The 21197-nt window shown below is 44.1% G+C and overlaps 1 protein-coding gene across 3 annotated transcripts in view; it reads right to left on the bottom strand.

The window, feature by feature from the left end:
* Window positions 1-21197, bottom strand: part of FAAP100 (FA core complex associated protein 100) — a 306421-nt gene that overhangs the window by 233590 nt on the left and 51634 nt on the right. For all 3 annotated transcript variants that reach the window (XR_014966584.1, XM_085617377.1, XM_085617378.1), the window contains exon 2: window positions 16588-16796. Coding sequence is in view for 2 of the 3 variants with exons in the window: in XM_085617377.1 (XP_085473503.1) it covers window positions 16588-16752 (165 nt within the window). In the remaining variant the exon portion in view is untranslated. The remainder of the gene's footprint in view (window positions 1-16587; window positions 16797-21197) is intronic.

The raw sequence follows: 21197 nt of genomic DNA, 5'->3' as shown, positions 1-21197 counted from the left end.
ACCTCTCACTACGCGCCAGCTGCCGTTTCAGGCGTCTCTCCGTCTCATCTGGGCCGCGCCCCAGGCCTCCACCACAACGGCTCGCCCTGCTGAAACGTGGGGCCTGAGCGGGGATCGCCCCAGCTGGAACACGGTACAGATCCACCAAAACGGGATCGAAGGGAAGGATAATTACAGGATAAGTGCTCAGGCTGGACGGAGCTCGCCTAACACACGTCCACCATCTTGGCTGCCAGGCCACGCCCCCGACATGTAACCTTTTAAAACAAGCATTTGCAATGCAATAGGTCTCGCATTACTGAAAGTTTGATCTATTGGTGATGCATTATTATTTGCAACACCAATAGCTCAAACTTTCAGTAATTCGAGGCCTATTACATTCCAAATGCTTGTGCCTCACCTGCTGCTGATTGTAACTTAGTATAGAGCAGCAGGACAAAAAAAAAATGATGGCAAAGATATCTTTTTAGATTTAAACAAGTGCTGTGCAAGAACACATTTGTTTTTGTTTTGTTAAATATTATCAACAAAAATGTTCAAATGCAGAAATCACACACTTCACTGCTTTCTGAAATTGGTGTTGTGGAAACAAATGCCTTTATTTCACATTATGTTACAATTTTTCTTAGTAATTTTACTGTTTATACATGCTTTCAATTTTTGGGGAAATTAGGCTAGACATTTCTGAAACAAAATTGTAAATTCAGCAAGGGGTCATTGTGTGGAAAGGTCAAGATGTTGCCCAAGGGGTGTGGGCAAGCCTGCATGGCCGATTAGACACACTCAAACAGACCTCCTGTGCCTAGGTTGATATCTGCCAATATATTGAGGCGAATGGCGCAAGATCAGGCCCTGACTGTTCTTCTGGGGGCATTGGAACTGGTGTTTCTGGTTCCGGCGAAAGAGTAAAGGGCTGCGGAGTTTGGGCCTTTGCAGCCCGGCTCGGGCCTGGATGTCAGAATGTGTGTACCACTAAAGGGTGGAAAAGGCATGGGTCTCGCCCTGAACGTTTGCCACGAGAGTGATTGGCAGAACCAGCAGTGACGAAGGCCAGGGACGCCGGCGGTGCTAGAGTGGGAGGACTCAAGTGGGCAGTGCCTTGTTTCTCAAGCGGGAGGTGGCTGAGGAAAGCTGCAAGAGCCCACGTTACAAGTGATGGAACAGAAGTAAGACCCTGCTCTACTGTACAGAACCAAGGGTGGCTATGAATGATTCAATGCCTTGTATAATTAAGCAGACATAAGGAAGCAGCTGTGTGCTGCGGGACAGGCTGCATAACAGGTGATTTGTCCTTGAAATATTAGTAGCAACAAGATTTCGGCAAAACAGGAGAGTGGACCCACAGCTGCTGCATAAGTGGAGAAGAGCGGGCAACAACTGTGCCCGAGGGACATAGTTACACTTCGAAGGAGTTCTTTCCTTACACCCCACCCCCATATCACCTCTTTGTTGATGGCAGGGCGGGGAGCTGCCCGGATTTGGTGCCCTGGGTGCACTAGGGGGTAAAAAAGCTTCAGGCCCATCGTTAATTCGTTATTTGAACCCTGTTCGATGGGAGACGATATGAGTGGTGGAATGTTGGCCGGATAAAGTATGGCTGATGCATAATAATAAAGTGGCCGACCAACCTGCTTCCCAGTGGTGTCAGAATTGTTTTGCACAGGCCATTGATTGGCAATAAGACTTGAATAGAAATGGGCAGAATCAGGTATGCAGGGTGACCTCAGGGAGCAACTTCACCAGGGGCTGCCAAAGCACAGTCAGACAATTGTGAAAATATAGGCGCCACCACGTACCCAGCCAGAGTAGACAAATTTGACGCAATGTTGGAGGCAATAGCAGCAACATGTGATGCCCTGGAAAGCACGATTAATACAGTGGCAACAGGCAGACAAATGAAAGATGTCTGAGAAGGGAACAGAGGTAGGGTCAGTACTGCCAAGTACTCACCCAGAAGCACAAGAGATGCAAAAACATATCGCTGAATTGTAGACTAGAATGAAGTCTCTGAAAAACGGAGCAGAGGACTCCGAAGACCAATCCCAGAGGAACAATGTCAGAATTGTGGGAATACTTGAAAATGTTGAAAGCCCCAGTACGGGACTGTTCTTGGAGGACTGGCTCCTGCAAGTGGTGACCCCAAAGGCCTCTCAAAGTCTTTTTTCATTTTAAAGTGCTGGCAAGTCCCCAACCCCTCCCCACCTCCAAAAGAACTAGAGCACCTTCCCGCCTGATAGTTGCATGTCCACTGAACTACACAAACAACCTCCTCTAATTAGCAAGGCACAATGGCCCACCTGAAGTGGAAGACAGCAGAGTGACTCAATTTCCAGATTATACAATAGCTGTTCAACAACAGTGAATTGCATTTTCAGCAGTCAAATGAAGCCTTAGGACACAGGGATTGAAAATATACGCTACTTTTGCCTGCAAAACTCAGGATTTTAGAGAATGATAGAAAATACTACTTCTTAGACCCAGGGAGAGCTATTTCATAGACAGAAATGAAACCTGTGAGCTAAAGTTCGTCTTGAATGAACCAAATAGTTGACAAGTTGGAAAGAGGAAACAGAAGAAGAAAAACAAAGACATTCCACTGCCAACCATAAGTCAATCCAAAGTTCAGTCATTTAACACGTATTGAACTGCCTCTATGGAGAGACGTGTAATGCCAAGGCTCTAATAAAACATCTGAATGAGAGGGCACCAATACAGGCACAAAGTCTGAACAAATAAAAGCAGAACTTGATATGGAAGAGACCCTGAAGGTCATGCACATGATGGTGGAGAAATTGATTAGACTGGAAAAGCATGGGGTGAATTGATATGATAGTGGGGAAGGGAGGTAACAGATAAATGATAAAGGTTACGGCTGAAGCTCTGTAATTGATACCTCAGGGTATATGTCATAGGACAAAACTTTAACTGCACATACAGATGGCTATTGGGATTCCCAGATGAGCCAAAAACAAAAGGCTGGGTGTCAATTCAAAGTATTGTAGGGCAGGAAGGAGTTCCTGGAGAATAGGCACAGAGCCAGGACCCCCCTGTGTTCAGGAGGCCACAGATGGCACCCCTGAATGGTTTGGTTACTTGGACAATGGTAGTTTCTTAAAAGAAAGGTCTGCTGATCCTTCAACCTTTCCCAATAAATGCCCCCTATTTCTCTGCTGCATGCGGTTACAAAAATGTTGGAAAGGTTTGCTAATATTAAGCTTTCCAACTATTTGAAGGTGAACAATCTGCTTAACCGTACTCAATAGGGCTTTTGCCCGCAGCACAACATTGAAACCGCCCTTCTTGAGGTGATGGAAACAATTACATTTGTTTTGGATGAAGGTAAAAATTCAGCCTTGATTACGCTCGTTCTGTCTGCAGCCTTTGATATCGGGTCTCATTCTATTCCACTGCACTGGATGTCTGAAATGAGAATTGCTGTTTTAAATCCTTCTTAGAAGGAAGAGTACAAAACAATTGGCTTGCATCCTAGTCTTAGTTTAGCAAGAAGCTTGGTTTTTAGGGTGCCACTGGGCTCTTCTTTGAGCCCCACTCTGTTTAACATCTATATGGCCGCCTTAGCTTAACTTATTGAATCGCATGGCCTTATGACCATTTCATAGGACAATGATACTAAGCTGCTCCTCAACCTAAACCTTTTCGCAACAGATAAGGCTTCGCCCTTTGTTGCATTTCTGAAGGATTTCTTGCATTGGCTGCATGAGAGCCACCTTCATTACAATGCTGATAAAACGGAGAGCTTGTTGTCTGGGAATGTTAGGGATCTTTGGATAAATAACAGTGGTTCAAGAATCTTCCCCCCTCCTGCTACGCCTGTTGCTTGAAATTCAGGAGTTATGATAGACAACAAGTTTTCCTTTGCATTCTCAAATCTTGTTGGTCAGTTGTACCTGCTTTGAGCTTGCTCTCGTCAATAAGGATTTTTAAAAATGTTCTACCTCCAGTGGCACTCAAAACAGTAGTCCATGCGCTGATAACATCCAGGTTCAACCATTCGAATAGTCTATATCTTGGCCTGCCAGAGTGCATGATTAGGAGACTCCGGGTTGTGCAAAATGCTGCCACCCACTCTATTTTGGGTATACCCAGGAGAGAATCAGTTTCAGGTCATCTTCAGGATTTACACAAGCTTCCTATTAACAAAAGAATTTTGATTATAGCACTTACTTTTATCTATAGGATATTTTAAAAGCACAGTCCTTTTGAATTTGATTTCCAGGGTGGTACACTACAATCCTGCTAGAACCCATCGCCAGCTGCAGCATTGCTCTTAGAGGTACCCAAATTCCATTGGGACAGGACCGACCGGCGTTCTTTCTCAGTACTCGCCAGTAAAGTATGGAATCAGCTTCTGCTACCACTCCGTGCCACTTCGCAAGAATCGCTGTTCAGGAAAGCTCTTAAAACTCACTTCTTCTCTCTTAGTTCACAGGTTGGTTTGCGAGCCGCCTGTACAGGTTAGCGACGGGACAATCTTCGAAGTAGCAGGGTGCTCTAGAAATTTCTTATTTATTTCACATTTCATTCATTTACTAGTGTCAGTGCTTACACTACTGGTAAATTGTAAGGATGCAATCACTCTGCAGTAGTACTGTAAAATGTATCTCCAATGAGTGTAGATAAGCAATATGGGATCATGGCCTGGGGTATATAGGGAAAGGGGAACCCAGTTAAACAGTATAAAGAGCACAATTACATCCAGAGACAAGGTGCTGACATAGCCTGCCTTAAGTAAACACACTTATGAAAAGAGGAAGGAGTCAAGCTTAGAAACAAGTGGAGGAATCAGCTGCACTGCACTGCACAACCTATTCTTTATAAAGGATCAGAATGTTCATATGGCTAAGACCTGGTACTCCCTTTGTACTGCAGAAGATGAAAAACGTCCAGGATGGTAGAATTGTAAATACCTGATGGTAAGTTAGATGGCAGAACAATTACAGTGGCTAACAATTATGCCCTAACTATATGACAATGGGACTTCCCAGTGTAATTACACCAACATATGCACATGCAGACAAACCCAAAATTTGGTGTGTCCCGAATAGTGACAGACAGATCCTATCCACCCTTACACCAGGGGCGCCATCACTCACGGCAACTGCTGTGTTGCACAAATGAATGCAACATTGGAAATTTAACGACACATGGCACAACTCTCATCAAGAGGATAAGGAATACTCACATTATACACGATCTGTATTCCAGAACTTAGTTAATATTATCTACCCCAGTAATTATCTTGCATGCACATTCTCCGATCATGGGCCCCTTACAGTTTGTCTGAATTGGGAGCATTAGAGGCCTAGAATCCTCATGTGGAGTCTACAGGATGAAGCTCTGCAAGACAGAGCATAAAGCGACATGTTAAGGTCATACATAGTGGAAGGGCGCCAGAGAGGGGGCAAGCAAATGGCTCTTACCGTTGGAGGCAGCCATCAGGCATAACTTGACTTTTAGAACTGGAAATAAACCTGGCAAAAAAGTAGGTGAATACATTGCTGTGCCCTCTCACCGACTGCTGGTGCCTCCATTTGCAAACAAAGAGCAGTCTGCCATCCAGGGAACGAGGTTGCTTTGGTGAGAAATAAGATAGCTAACTGCGGATCTCTTGTGATGTAAGCCAGCTGATTGACCAAGTGGGGAATCATGCCTTCAAGAATAGCTGCTGCGTTGGCGAGCGGCCGCAGTACCCTTCAAATTCGCCCCATGATTGTGCGCCACTCATGAGCCCCTGTGGCTCTCATGTTACGTATCAAGGAAAGATCTCAAGATCCAACCCCGGACTACTACAAATTAGTGCATGCACAACCTGAGGTGACGCTGTCTTTTAATGCCACAATATAGGTGCACCCAGCCCTTATAGACACTCTCTGTTCTGGCCGTTTTTGCTTGAGACCCTGTTATGGTAAGGGGGCCTTACTTGTGGCTGCACTTTAATCCTGGTACCTTGCCTTAAGTGTCAGCATCAGCTGGATATTACTACAACCTTCAAAACACACAAACAGTCACAAGTGAGACAATCCTAGACCAATTCTTTGCTGTTACCCCACTACTGCGGGGAGTGATTAGAACCGAGTGACCAGTGTTAAATCTCCCGTAGTCACAAATGACCCAAAATACACATTTATAAATTTCAGCCAGAGAAACATCCTGAGACCTGAGTCTGCTACCTAGCCAACGCTGTGGTATCTCCGTCTCCTCCCCCACCCCCCAAATCAAGTCAACGCTCCCTGTGAAGATAGTGAAATTGGACGGCAGACAACTGAATCTGCAGTTCAAAGTCTGGCGAGAGATGAGGATAGCGGCTCGGTCGACTCAGCGCTGGAATCTGATGACCGTGGTGAGGATATGAGAATTCTTCTCAAAGCCATGCACGAAAGCCTGGTCTAAACCGACAACAAGATGGTCACCCTAAACAAAAGATGGACACCCTCAATGGCAGAATGGTCTCCATCTTCCGAAATTCGGCAGGCTGGTAAAGGTAGAACAGTAAACCTATAATGCTGAGGACAGTCAAGCGGCTAAAGGGAAGACACTTCTAAACACGGAGAATGTACTTCAGGTCATTGCAGCGAAAAATGAAGACCTAGAGGCGAAATAAGGCTGGAATAATATTCGAATTCTGGGCATACCTGAATCCACCAACACTAGTAAAATAAAGGTGAATATAGTCTTAGGCTTGGAAGCCTTCTCATGCCAGTTGGTGGTGGAGAGGGCTCACAACTTTCTAACAGCAATATCACCCTTGGGGGTCTTTACATTGCTCATAGTCCTGCGATTCCCTAACTTTTGGGACAAAGACATGGTCCTTAGACTGGCCCAGGTGAAGTGCAACATAACATTTGAGTGCTATGACATCTCTTTATTCCCAGACTTTACCATCACTGTCTACAGGCCAGAAGAAAGTTTATCACTGTCAAAACTGCAGCTTAAAGAAAACATCCAATGCATGAGGTTGTCAACAGCTTTCCTAAAAGTCACCCACCATGGTAAGCAACACATCTTCAAATCACCACAGCAGATCCCTTTTACACCACCTAGAGGGGCCACTCCAGGCTTTTAAGGTGATAGCTCCAAGTTGCACTCATTTCAATCAATAACCAAATAATCCTTTCCTAGTTTCTGTATATTCTCTAGTTGACTCGGATGAACTAGTTCTAAGGGTGGTTGCAGGCAATGTCCTGGTGGGATTGGGCCCTCAGCGTGGGTGGATTAGGGATAAGAGGTTTGTTGGGGCATTCACTATATTGCACATCACAAGACAGGCTAATTGCCTAACTACACATAGAAAGTTGCTGATCCTTAGCATTTTGTACTTCATTATATCCTGCTATGATTTCATACCTACTTTGCAATGTGGATGACAAAAATGTAAGCAGGTCGCTATCTTGCCTAACATGGGACATTAGGGAACTCAATAATCCTCGTAAGGCACGTCAGGCCCTAGCATACATAGAGAGGTATTGCGTAAACAGCATGTTACAGGAGACTTGCTTTGCCCAGAGGGCTAAACGCAGCTTTGCTTGAAGGTGGGCTACCAATTGTGTAGCCTCAACATACTCATCCTATGCTCATGGGGTGGACATCCCAAGTGAAAAGAAAAAGTCACACAATCGAAAGTAATTGGCTGCCACCTAGACAAGCATGGTAGACACGTCAACCTATGGGGCAGACTTGGTGCTACTCACATCACCACTGTGAATTGCTATGGCACAAATCTGATAGCCCAGGATTTTAAGATACATTATTGGGGAAGGTGTTCTCCACAGAGCCTCACTCTCTGATTCGGGGTGGAGTTTTCAACTGCACACTCCAAGAACAGTTGGACAGAGCCCAATAGTAGTAGGGGGAAATCTTTGGCAGCCAACCAGCTGTGCTAAATTGAGAGAACATAAACTGCTAGATATTTGGAGGCATAAAAATACCTTGACTTAGGACTGCATGCTCTATTCTGCCGTACACAACATGTGGTTGAGGCTAGATTACTGGCTCGTCACCGAGGATGGTGGGCTCTGATTTGTTGAGGAGAGGCACTTGGCCCATAAGCTTTCTGACCATACACCTCTGCTCCTTCGCCTGGTGGTCCCGGGAATGGCCCGCTTGGGAATCACTGGTGTCTGAGTTTATATTAAATAGGGTCTGTTATGAAGAGTTGAGGGCCGGAATTTCAGAAAACTTTCACCTCAATCTTTGCATTGTGGACCATATAAGCATGGTATGGGAGGCTTTTAAGGCGACAGTCAAAAGGAAATGTATTGCTAAACAGAATAGCATATAGAAGTCCCTCCAAGCCCATTTGTCAAGACCCAATCAGTCTGGTTTCATTCCTGGTCAGTCAACGGCTGAAAATGACATACCTTCCTTGCACTCCTACAGGACTTGAAACCAGACCTGGATGCCGCAGCCCTCTTTCTGGGTGCATCTAAGGTGTTCGACTCCTGAGAGTGAGAGAACCTTATTGCCACACTATACTGGATGGGCTTACCCACTACATTTAAAGAAAAGATTAAACTGCTTTGCTCATCAGTCGTGGCCAGAGAGCAGATTACTGGTGTTTCTTCACTGGCCGACAGGGTTGTCCTCTCTCATCCATTCTATTTGTGTTAACATTCAAGCCTCCAGTCACAAACCTCTGTTAGCTCTACTCAGATCATGCATTAAGATAAGCTAATTAAATATCCTGATAGCTCTGTACTACCTTAGTGGCCCAGCAAAATCCTTTTTATCATAAGGTAATTATAACATTTGGGTCTCTTTTGGGTGTTGCTGTTAATTGGAACAAATCTCAAATATTCTCTCAAATTAACAGCATAGTAAAATGTATGCAGGACTTCCCCATGGCGTAGTGTGATGGATGCCTAGAATGCCAGGGCATCTGGATCTGTCGTGACAGTTACCGCTATGTGGAATAGTTAATGGTGTGGCAGTTGATAAGAGCACTGAGCAGGTCATGCACTGGTCATCTCTGCCATTGTCACTAGCTGGCAGAATAGGACTCATGAAAATGGTAATCCTCCCCAAACTACATTATGTATTTGTGAACCTATCCTTACCACTCACCAAATTATTTTTATCAAATGATCAGAACTCAATTAATCAGATTGGTGTGGCCTGGCAAGCACCCCAGCACAAAATGGAATACACTAACTTTATCTTCCCATCGCTGCAGGTTTAAGGCCCCTGCTTTAGAGATATTGTACTCGCGCACTCATGCTCAATTCGCTCAATTTTGGTTTCCATCATCTCCCTGTATGCTACACCTTGAAATCAATTGAAAATAATCGGCATATCGCCTTCCCACCATACTGGGTCTATAGCCACAACTACAAGCACATCTAAAGCATGGGACAGGTTGAATAGAAAGGCAGATTTTGATATAGCTTATTTCCCCTCCCCCCCCACCTGCTCCTATCCTATTAGCCACTGGTACCTGTGACAGATGAAGCTAAGGACATTTCTCAACTGCCTCACAGTGGCCTGTTGCACAGAGAAGCGCGAGATATAAAAATGGTTCCTCCTTCATCAAAATCGTAGACTTTAAGGGAGATTATCCTTATAACCCCCCGCCCCTAATATACATTTTTTAGGTCTCGCCTGACCCAGCGCATGCGCTGTTCTGGCGAGACTTTTTGTGAGGGCTTAAAAAAATGCAACCATGGCCAGTCTAGAGCTACAGTGCATGTGCGCGGGCGCGCGCCGCGCTTGATCGCGATCGCTTTCATGGCTGCACGGCCGCTTTGATGTTTGATCGGTTCGGTCCTCTTCGCCTCCCGGTGTACTTTCCTTCGTATTCCTGCGCACCCTCCTCTTGCCTTAAAATTCCTCTCTCCTTACATTCTGACTGGCTTCCTCCCTTTCCTTCATATTGTACTCTGTTTTCTTGCGCTCTTGCTGTCCTCAATTTCCCTACACATCTTCTAATCCCTGTTTTCATCCTGGCTCTCTTGCTCTCCTGCCTTTACCTATCGCTTCCTCTATCTTTTTATTCTGCTGTACCATTTGTCCCCCTTGTCTTTTGTATTATTCCTCTACTCTGCATCCATTGTGGCTCGCCCTCTCTTTAAGTCCTCTTCATTGTTTGCATCCTTCCTTCCCTTTCGTTACTGCCTTTTCCCTTCCCTTTAGTTTCTTTGCTTGCTCCTTCCCTCTCCTTCTCCTGCATCTTTTCCTCTCTGTTTTCATCTTGATTCCTTCCTTCTGCTACTCTCTCTATCCCTGTGTGTTTTTCCTCCTCACCGTTTCCTTCTTGGCTTTCGCTCTCTTACTCCCACAGCAAATCTGTTCGTGGCTGTGCAGCTGGTCTCTCTATGTGGTTTCTGTTTTCTCCCTCCCTTTAGACTCCACAGTATCTTCTTCTACCTCGTCTTTGAATCGCCGAGCAAAGACTGAAACAAAGACCCCCTTTGCGTGACTACTTCAAGGTCGCTGTGTGTTACCGATACATTTGTGGGTGAGACTTCATCTTCACCCACCCTCTCCCCACGCCCGACCCAGTCCACAGATTGTGTCTCAGCCCTGCTGTCTCTGCTGTACACTTCGGTAAAATCATGTTAAGAAAAAATTATGTTTAGTTTTCAAACAGATGTTAATTTTTTTGTAACCGCAAGCCAAGCTTCGTTCTTCTACAGAGTGATGTGGTAGGACATTTTTTGAAAAAACAGAAAGTCGAAAAGCCATTCTGAAATAGCTGCGTCCAACATCAGCATAGACTCCTGGCATCGAGGAACACAGTGCTTTAGGGGCAGGACCTCGGCGCACCAGCACGTGGCATTAGACACTCCTGGTCCTTGAAAGGATGTTCACGCAGATTTTTCGCACTAATAAAACACATTCTTCTCAACACTTTCCGACATCTCAACAGAAGGGCACTAGATGAATGAAGGGAGGCAATGGCACTCCGATCCAGAGCTCCTTGATGATAACTGTAGGCTAATGGTTGCCAGATTACTAGAAAGGTCTTGTTGCTATGGCATGTACAACGCCCAAACTATAATGTTTGCCCATGGCCATAAAAACAAGCATTGGCATAGCCAATAGGTCTCGCCTTTGGGACATTATAAGTGTTTAGCCATGCAACAGTTGCATAACTAAATACTTCTAAGGTCCCAAAAGCAAGACCTATTGGCTATGCCAATGCTTGTATATTATTGACTGTGGGGGTTAAGCAAGGAAGCTATCTTGGTCTTTCCCTCAGATCCCAGTTCCTTCCAAACACTGGAGAAACTTCTAGCTGCAACCAGTTTTTAACATCAGAACTCTAATTTATATCTCTCTGATCAGGAGGAGGTACCCATAGCATTCCAGGCTGCCTGGTTTGGGTGGTGGGAGGAGTTGTGAAAGTTTTGATGTACCCAAAGTAGTATGATTTCCTCAAGTGGTAGGCTGCATATTATCCACAATACATTCCTTCAAAGGGCTTATCATACCACTATGGCTCTTTGGAAATGTATCTCTAGAGAGGGCGCAAACTGTGTTAGATGTGGCACACCAGAGGCAGACTTTCTGCACCTGGTATGGTCATGCAGCGGTGTACAGGCCTATTTTCCAATGGATCGGCCATGGTGGACTGTGAGGGTTGCACTCCTGGGCTGGGCGAAGAAAATTCCCCCTAATCATAAGATTTTATTTGCCTTAGCACTGCTGGCTAAGAGAAGGGTGGCTTGTTATTAGGGTAGAGAAAGGTTGCCGAATGTTAACCAATGGCTTGACTCACTTGCTTACTGTAATAGAAAGTTGAAAATGTGTGCCCTATTGCCACCTTCATCTAGACCTAGAAACATTTGCGGCCTACTAAAAACATATTTACTAACATGAGTCCAATCCTATAACAAACAACTTAAAGCCACTGTTATATGAGCATGCACCCATGACCGAAATACATTCGTGCCTTGGACACACAATGCGTATTTAGTGAAACTGGGAGGATAACAAGTAGCAGAATTGGAGGCACCCTTACAAGCAGCAGATATTAGGCTGGCCGTAAAGAGGCTGGCAGTGAGCAAGATGGGAAGTAATGGTTTCCCGCTGAGTTTTACGGAAAAGACACCCACCACCAGAAACAACTTCACCAACTGCATGACCATGGTGGCGGGATGAATAAGAACCAACTGCTTGAAACTGAACTCTGACAAGACAGAAGTTAAACAAGAACTCCCTGTGGGATGACACCTGATGGCTGGCAGAAATGGAACCCTCACCAACACCCACTGACCACGCAAGAAATCTGGGGATCATCCTAGACAACAAGTACAGCATGACAGCACAAAGCAAGGCAGTGAACTCTGCTTGCTTCTACCTCCTACGAATACAATGAAAAGTCTTCAAGTGTCTTCCACAGAACACCAGACAAACTGTCACACCAACACTCATCACAAGCAGACTCAACTATGGCAAAGCACCGTATGCCAGAATTTCAAAGCAACTCCTGAACAGACTTCAGACCATCCAGAATGACCAAGCAAAACTCATACTCAAACTTCCTCAGCGCATCAACATCTCACGTCTCCTCTGGGAGCTCCACTGGCTCCCCATTCACAAATGGGGCCATTCAAACTCCTCATGCACACCTACAAAGCCCTACACATTATTGGACCTGCATACCTCGACAGCTGCATACACATTCACAACCAATCAAGACACATATGCTAGGCCTCGCGTTCACTCACACACCCCTGCATTCACATAGGCAAAACAGGAGGACGCTTGTTCTCTTACATAACATCCAAAACATGCAATGACCTCCCACAACACATCAGAGCCTCCTCCTCGCTACTTGAGTTTCACAAGTAGTTAAACAGTGTACTAGTGTGGGACAGAAAGGTACAAATGTTCCCTTAGCAAGATCTAATTGCCAGTTATAGAAAGAGGTTTGGGGGTGCCAGATTCCGAGCTGTACTATGCTACGGTTCAACTGCAATGGCTGGCCAGGTGAGCCACAGATGCTACAAAGGAAAATGAAGATATTTAGATGATAAATAGAAAAATTCTGCTGCTGCGCTAGTACAAAAGTTGCATATTCCACTGAACTACAGTTGTTTCCCAACTTGGCAAGTTGGCCAAATAAATAGATGTAAAGACTTTGGAGAGAGCTGGAGTAAATTGCTTGGGAAACTGTCTTGAGGATGGGAAGTACTGCAAATTTCTGGGATTCCCGCTTCCGACTGGTCAGTTCCGAACCTAAAATGCAATGGTCTGGCTGGTACAGGAGACTTGGGAAATTTACCCAGAGGTGCTAGAAACACATGGAGTATTATCTTCATATAAACAACTGGCAATTATAAAACAGTTGTGACTCAAATGTATAAAATGGTGATTGCTGAAACAAAGATATCACTGTCAACGCTCAGAGAACCATAGGCTAATTACTTGGGGATGGAATTACTGGATACTGAATGGAAGTGGGGCACAGGCTATCCAAAGTCGATATCGAGAAACATGAAGTTCCAACTGAGACAATATCACATACTGCATCGTTCGGATGTGACAGCTAGTAGGTTACAAAGAATGTTGCCCGAAGTGCTGGATAGGTGTCCCCAATGTGCAGATGAAAATATTGATCTTGAATACGCGATTTGGCTATGCCCAATGTTATCACCTTATTGTCCAAGTGCACTAAGACACATGAACAAAATAGTGGCTGAAAATCAAGGGGGAGCCCAGGGTCTGATTATTAGTAATAATGAAAAGGTGTAGAAAGCACAAAGAAGCGGCCCACTTCACTCACCTAGCTTGATACTGGTGAAACAACAGAGTGCCATGTTATGGAAAAGTAATAGCTCCCCCCCATTAAACAAATGGAGAGTTAACCTTGTAAGCTGGACTGACACAAGGGCAACAACCCCGAATGAGTTGAGGACGACAAATGGGTCGATCTCACCAATCACAGAATGGGCCACATTTCTCTCTAAAATAATTATAGATTATGTTACACCACCATGGTATAGAATGGAGAAGGGGTGCCAGAGTGATGGTTACGATGAGTGGGAAAGTGGCTGTGACTTCTGCTTGTGTAATGGACAGAATTGCAGGAATGCCTTGTAGTAGTGAGCCCCACAACCCTGAAGGAGTACAGGAATCACTCACTCGATCATTACAAAGCTAAAAAATAAGTGAGGGGCAATTTCAGCACTTGACACATGCTATGGATGTCCTGGACCCATTTTGATATCTACTATTTCGTAATGAATTTGAAATATATATTCGTTTTTTAGGTCTCGCCTGTCGTTAGCGGCGCGCATGCGCGGACTCGCCATGCGAGGGCCTTTTGGAATCAATACGGATTCCAAAGCGTGCACGCGGACGGACAGAAGATGTGCACGCGCGGCGTGGGATTACACGTGACATCTCTGCACAACGCGTGCATGGCGCGCTTTCGCTTGTTTTCCTTTTGTTTTGCATGTGTTTATTTAGTATCACTCGAGCATGGCGCGCTTTCGCATGTTTTCCTTTTGTATTGCATGTGTTTATTTAGTATCAACTCGCCCGAAGGTAAACAAACTCGACTGAAGGTAACGAAGCACTTTACTTTACATTACCAGTTGTATTTCAGATGGACAGTGACTAGAACTGTGCACTACGCATGGACATTCTCTACATTAATCATGCATGCACCCCGTGCCCCTGCTATTTAGACTTCTACCCAGGAGTTGCTTATCGTTGTGGATTGTCACATGGTAAATGTCGAGCAGCCCCGGCGTTATGTAATATTTGCTATCCCCTTGTCATCGGCTCTCTTGTGGTGTCATTGCCCGTTACTGACATAACAAGCATTGAAAATGCAATTGGTCTCGCCTTCAATTAAGTCAAAACCATTTGCTCTGCTAATTGCTATACAATACCATTAGCAAAGCAAATGGCTTTAACTTAATCAACGGCGAGACCTATTGCATTTTTAATGCTTGTTTATTTGGATATGTGTGTATCATGTGAAAACGTGCGGACACAACAGTACCCAATAGATATGTTACATGTACACCTGTTAAAAGCTAAAGATAGCAGTGAATATAATTCCGAAAACAGACAAACTAGCTATGAAGATAACGTGTAACTTTTTTGTACTGAAGTCTTATTTAGAAAAGCAGTATACTGCTATATAACCAGACACCTTGAATTGCAGCGATATACAGCCAACTTTTATAGTTTTCCCCAAAAAACCTGAAATCTACAAGAGCGGACATCAATTTACCAAAATACCAGTGTAAGTAAAATTCACACTTCTTTGATCCCAAACAGTGCTGGAATAAAGGAGGGACAAGCGGGATCCCGATCCAGCAGCTATTATTCAGCACATGGAGAATCTGTCTGACCCCAGTGAAATATGCTTAATTGGTCCCAGTTTAATTTGCCAAACCGGGACACAATTCTGCAGCGCCCGCAAGATGTCTTCTCAGAGCAGCAATGCAGAGGAGGTGAAGGGGCTATTTATTTTCTCTACTAGCTTGGACTCTAAGCAAAGAAAACAAAGGCCAAATTTAAAGAGCCGCCAGCCCTCCTTTTGTTCTAATATCAACCTGGCTGGGAGCTATCTGCAGACTAACACCTAGATGCCAATGCAGTGGGGAAACAAAGGCAAACAGCTTGCCATCACTTCATAAGTACTTAATAGAAACTTAAGTACTTGAGAGATTTGGAGGCAGAATTTTGACAAAGAGGGTTTCTAGGTGCAAGAATCACACATTGTCCTGGGGTATATGCTAAGATTCTATGGCAGAGAAACAGTCGAGATTTAAAATGTAATGCAGTGCTTGGTGTTGTCCTTTATTACTACCCAAAGAAATCCGTTTAGCAGCCTTATAATAACAGATTGACAAAAACCAATAAGATTTTTCACCAATGTCTTGCAGTTTTAATGCAGGTCCTTGATGCCGGTTCACAGCTCCCTGTGCTATATTAGAAGGATTGCTATTTATGGACTGCACGTAATAAAAGGATGCGTGTCAAAAGCAATAACCCACTTACTGATCAGCATAAAATAAAATCGGTCATCTGCATGTTAAACGATGTGCCTTGTTGAAGACACATTAACCCTCTATACTACTTAATGAGTCAAAACTGACTAAACAAAACACAGATCTCTCTAGCAAGTGTTTTAACCACCAGAGAATACTACCATTACTATGATTCCCTAAGATTTACTGGGCACGCAAAGCTTTATGCAGCAGGTGCTAAACCTTATAAGATATTTTAAAATGCAACCCGTGCAACCAATTAATCCAGAACAGATGTACTGTCACATTTCTCTTTGGTACCAATTTCTTTGTGGCAGAATTTTTATGAAATAAATGAAAATGCTGACTTTTAGAATGCGTTTCATGACTCAGCCCCCTACTTTGACCCCCAATGTATGGGTTCCCAGAGTAAAGTGTTTCTAATTCCAGCACAGGTCCGCAAAGATATCAGGTGCTTGACACCTTCCACACCCACACTTAGCACCTGAACATCTTTCCATTAACTGCTGAGGCACTTTCCCCTGTGTCAAGCAAGGGACTCACAACTGACTCTGTATGTTAGCTGTTAAGTTCAAAGTATTAACTCATTGTGCCATAAATTCCTTTTTTTTCTGCTTACCTTCAAACCTTTTTCTTCTTTGTTGTACACATATGCAAACTCACTACCATTGCACAGGTAGATAGTTGACTGCTGGCACAGTATGTGACTGTTGCCTACAGTTAGACCCTTTCTTGGGCAGCGAAATTCAGCCAAGTAGGAGACCTTCTGGCAAGACTCTGCCATGTTCAGAACAGCACCATATGTTCTCAGCCAAGAGCTCCACCTGCCTGCAATGAATAGGACATATAATAGCTTATTTGTAACCCAGGTCTCAGCATTCACTTTTCACATATTATGCAATACAACCAGTTTGAAGCCAATAAACAGAAGTTATGCTTATAGCTTCCACTAAGCACAGATTTTAACGTCACACATTGTGTAATACAATTTCAGTGAATGCATCAAACACATCTTGATATTTCTTGTTTTCCTGCTTTTAAGCAAACTAGTATTCATTTTTTGCACAGTGACTAAGCAGAGATGGCGCTTTATATAAGAATGTAATTAGATTGTTGGTCTATAAAAAGGAAGGACATGTTCATTCATTTGATAGCTGTTTGAGGATTACCTATGGTGATGGGATCATTTCAACAAGATCGCTTATTTTTTACTCTTTTGGAAAAAAAAAAACGGAAACAATACAAAATAACTCCTTAAAAACTTCTGCTAAAACAGTAAATCACTAATTTGATTAAACAGAAGATCAGAATTTTTTTTCAAAAGGACGTTGAGAGTCCCATTTACATTATATCTTGTAGTGACCCACATCCTGTTCCGAAGGACAAAATAAAATGTTTTGCCAACCATTTTATCGCCTGCCATTTATTTCATCGTAGGTTTTTCCATGTCTGTAATTTCTTTGTGGAAAAATATTTTCCTAGTTTGTTCAACGTTCCCTTGTTTTCATTTTCTCGAATTTTGACATATGCCTTTTTGTAGATTATTTACAAACAATTTACAGTACTCACCATACCTGTAACTTTTACTTTTGTCCAATATTATATTTCATTTCAAATGCATTTAATGGTTTGTCCTAAACCTGACTCAAACACATCTTACATTTAAAATGATTTTATTATTGTTAATTTGTTATTCATTTAATGTAATTCTTTTTACAGTTTTTACATTATTTTTGATTTGAATAATTTCTAATTGATGATGTCATTAATTTATATGTACATTAACTGATCCTATTATTTCATTTTTAAGATATTATATTTATTTATGTATTTAATTAATTAATTTCTCTCGACTGGATCATTAGTCTCAACTGGACTGGAAACGTCATCCATACTCCTACTTTCTCATCTAAACCCTACATCATAAAAGCAGGGGTCCCTCAAGGCCCCATCATCACACCTATGCTTTTCAACATCTACATGAAGACATTACCAGCAATGATCAATGAATTTCAGCTCACATGCTGAAATACAACGCAGATGACGCACAAATAGTTCTTAAACTAGAAAGCCCCAAAGACATTGGAACTTTAAAATCTTCATTTGCGTCAGAGCTGTTAATCATTGGATGGCCTGGAGCCATTTCAAATTGAATGCAAACAAAACTAAAATGCATGTGGCGATTGGAAAAATCATGACCCACTCTGTCCCTGGACTGACGGTCTGGGGTCACCTTTTAAAGTATTCAAGAAAGTAAGAAACCTTTCAATTGCCATGAACTCCAACTTATCAATAAATGCCCAAGTGGATAAGTTAGTAAGATCAAGCTTCTTCACCATGAAAACTCTGAGATATATCTTCCCCCACCTAGGATTTCCACACAAGGTCCAAGCCACTATCACTCTTGCACTGTCTAAACTTGATTACGCCAATGGCCTCTAGCAAGGATCACCTTTATCAACTATGAAAAGATTACAACAAATTCAGAAGTCTGCTGCCAAACTACTCCTACTTGTAAAGCCACAAACCCACATCTCCCCTACCTTGAGGGTCCTACATTGGTTCCTGGTTGCCAGAAGATCCACCTTCAAGTTGCCCCACATCACCGACAAAGCAAAAAACTGAACAGGATCACTTTTCATCAGAAATAAAATCACCAACTATATACAACAAAGGAACCTCTGTTCCAGATTAGCACCCTGCCTCAAAACCCCAGCATACAAGAACAAGCATTGGCATTGCCAATAGGTCTCGCCTTTGGGACCTTATAAGTGTTTAGCCATGCAACACTTGATGTTGTTGCACCAAGGATATTGTACTGGATAACTAAACACTTATAAGGTCCCAAAGAGGAGACCTATTGGCTATGCCAATGCTTGTTTTGTTTTTTTAAAGGACAAGCAGTGCTATCAGGCTGCCACTTAGTCCACCGCATCCCATGTAGACGCTGCAGCCATCTTTGAGAGAGGTAGAGAGGTAAAGAGAGGTAGAGAGGTATAGAGAGGTAGAGAGAGGTAGAGCGAGAGAGGTAGAGAGAGAGGTAGAGAGAGAGATAGAGAGAGAGGTAGGGGAGAGAGAGGTAGGTGAGAGGTAGAAAGAGAGGTAGAGAGAGGTAGAGAGGTGGAGAGAGAGAGAGGTAGAGAGAGGGAGAGAGAGGTAGTGAGGTGATGAGAGGTAGAGAGGTAGAGAAGTAGAGAGGTAGAGAGAGAGAGGTAGAAAGGTAGAGAGGTAAAGAGAGGTAGAGAGAGAGATAAAGAGAGGTAGAGAGAGAGGTAGAGAGAGAGAGGTAGAGAGAGAGAGAGGTAGTGAGAGGTTGAGAGGTATAGAGAGGTAGAGTGGTGTAGAGAGGGAGAGGGAGAGGGAGAGAGAGGTAGAGAGAGGTTGAGAGAGAAGTAGAGAGAGGTACAGAGGTACAGAGAGAGATAGAGAGGTACAGAGGGAGAGAGAGAGAGGTACAGAGAGGTAAAGGTAGAGAGGAAGAGGGAGGGAGGTAGAGAGGTGTAGAGAGGTGTAAGAGGTGTAGAGAGGTGTAAGAGAGGGAGAGAGAGAGGTAGAGAGAGAGGTGGAGAGAGAGGTGGAGAGGTAGAGAGGTAGAGGTGGAGAGGTAGAGAGAGAGGGGTAGAGAGAGAGGGGTAGAGAGAGAGGGGTAGAGAGATAGAGAGAGAGGTAGAGAGAGAGGTAGAGAGATGGAGAGAGGTAGAGAGAGGTAGAGAGAGGTAGAGAGGTGTAGAGAGGTAGAGAGAGAGGTAGGTAGAGAGGTAGAGTGGTGTAGAGAGGGAGAGAGATGTAGTGAGAGAAGTAGAGTGAGGTAGAGAGGTACAGAGAGGTACAAAGAGAGAGAGAGAGTTAGAGAGATAGTTAGAGAGATAGGTAGAGAAAGAGGTAGAGAGAGAGGTAGAGAGAGAGGTAGAGGTAGAGGTAGAGAAGTAGAGCGGTAGAGGTAGAGAGAGAGGTAGCAATGTAGAGAGGTAGAGAGAGAGGTAGAGAGGTGTAGAGAGGTAGAGAGAGAGGTAGAAGTAGAGAGGTAGAGAGGGATGGTAGAGAGGGAGAGGTAGGTAGAGAGAGGGGTAGAGAGAGAGGTACAGGGAGAGAGGGAGGTAGAGAGAGAGGGAGGTAGAGAGAGAGGTAGGTAGAGAGAGAGAGGTAGGTAGAGAGAGAGGTAGAGAGAGAGGTAGGTAGAGAGGTAGAGAGAGAGGGGTAGAGAGGTAGAGGTAGAGAGGTAGAGGTAGAGAGGGAGAGGTAGAGAGAGAGGTGTAGAGAGAGGTAGAGAGATAGAGAGAGGTGTAGAGAGGTAGAGGTAGAGAGAGGTAGGTAGGTAGAGAGGTATAGAGAGAGAGAGATAGAGAGAGAGAGGTAGAGACAGAGAGAGGTAGAGAGAGTGGTACAGAGGTAGAGATAGAGGTAGAGAGGTGTAGAGAGGTAGAGAGAGAGTTAGAGAGGTAGAGAGAGAGGTGGTTGCAACTAGGAAGTGTTGGCTGCCATTTTGTGATTCCGTTGAAGCGAGTAAGGTGGAAAAAGGGGGGAAAAGTGGGAAATAGGAGGGTAGGAGCACTGTAACCTCTGTGGGGTGTTTAGGGTATGCTACAGAGGGGGTGCAAAGCGAAGTATTTACCCCTACCGGTGTGTACGTGGTGGGCTACGGAAATTAAGTGAGGTATTGGGTAGAGTCTGATGCGGGTAAGGTGAGCTGGTGCGGGACTCGGGGATTAAAGCGAGAGCCCAAACTGTGTGTCATATGCTGTGAAGTCATGTGCTCTGGCCGCTGTGCCACATCTGTGCAAGTAGTGTCAACATGTAGTTATAGGTACTTGGATGAACTTTTGTTTTGAACATTGTAGCTTGTGTATGGTGCTTAGGTGGTGTTGTAAAGGGAGTGCAAAGGTAAATCAACATGGTATTTGTAGAGCGCAAACTACTCACCCCTATGGGTGAGTAGAGCTGGGGATCAAAGCGAGAGGTCTGTGCTGCAAAGTGAGATGGTCTGGCCGCTGCGCCACAGCTGTGTGGAGAATACATTTTGGCGAGGGTGCAGAAGTTGGCGTTACATGGCCCTAAAATAGGGGGCCTAAGTTGTAAGTTATAGGGTGGCTCTAAAAAGAGCCCTTGCGTTCATTAGTTGGAGCTATATACAAGTGCGGATGCACAGCTTCAAGTTATTCAGGAAAACTCGGTTTCCCTGATCTGTGAAGTGTACTCCATCACTTCTGTATATATCCGCCATATCAAAAC

The sequence above is a fragment of the Triturus cristatus genome, chromosome 7, assembly GCF_964204655.1.
Source record: "Triturus cristatus chromosome 7, aTriCri1.1, whole genome shotgun sequence".
NCBI lineage: Eukaryota > Metazoa > Chordata > Amphibia > Caudata > Salamandridae > Triturus > Triturus cristatus.
The sequence above is the reverse complement of the archived record's forward strand: the minus strand, read 5'-3'. Positions and strand labels throughout refer to the sequence as shown.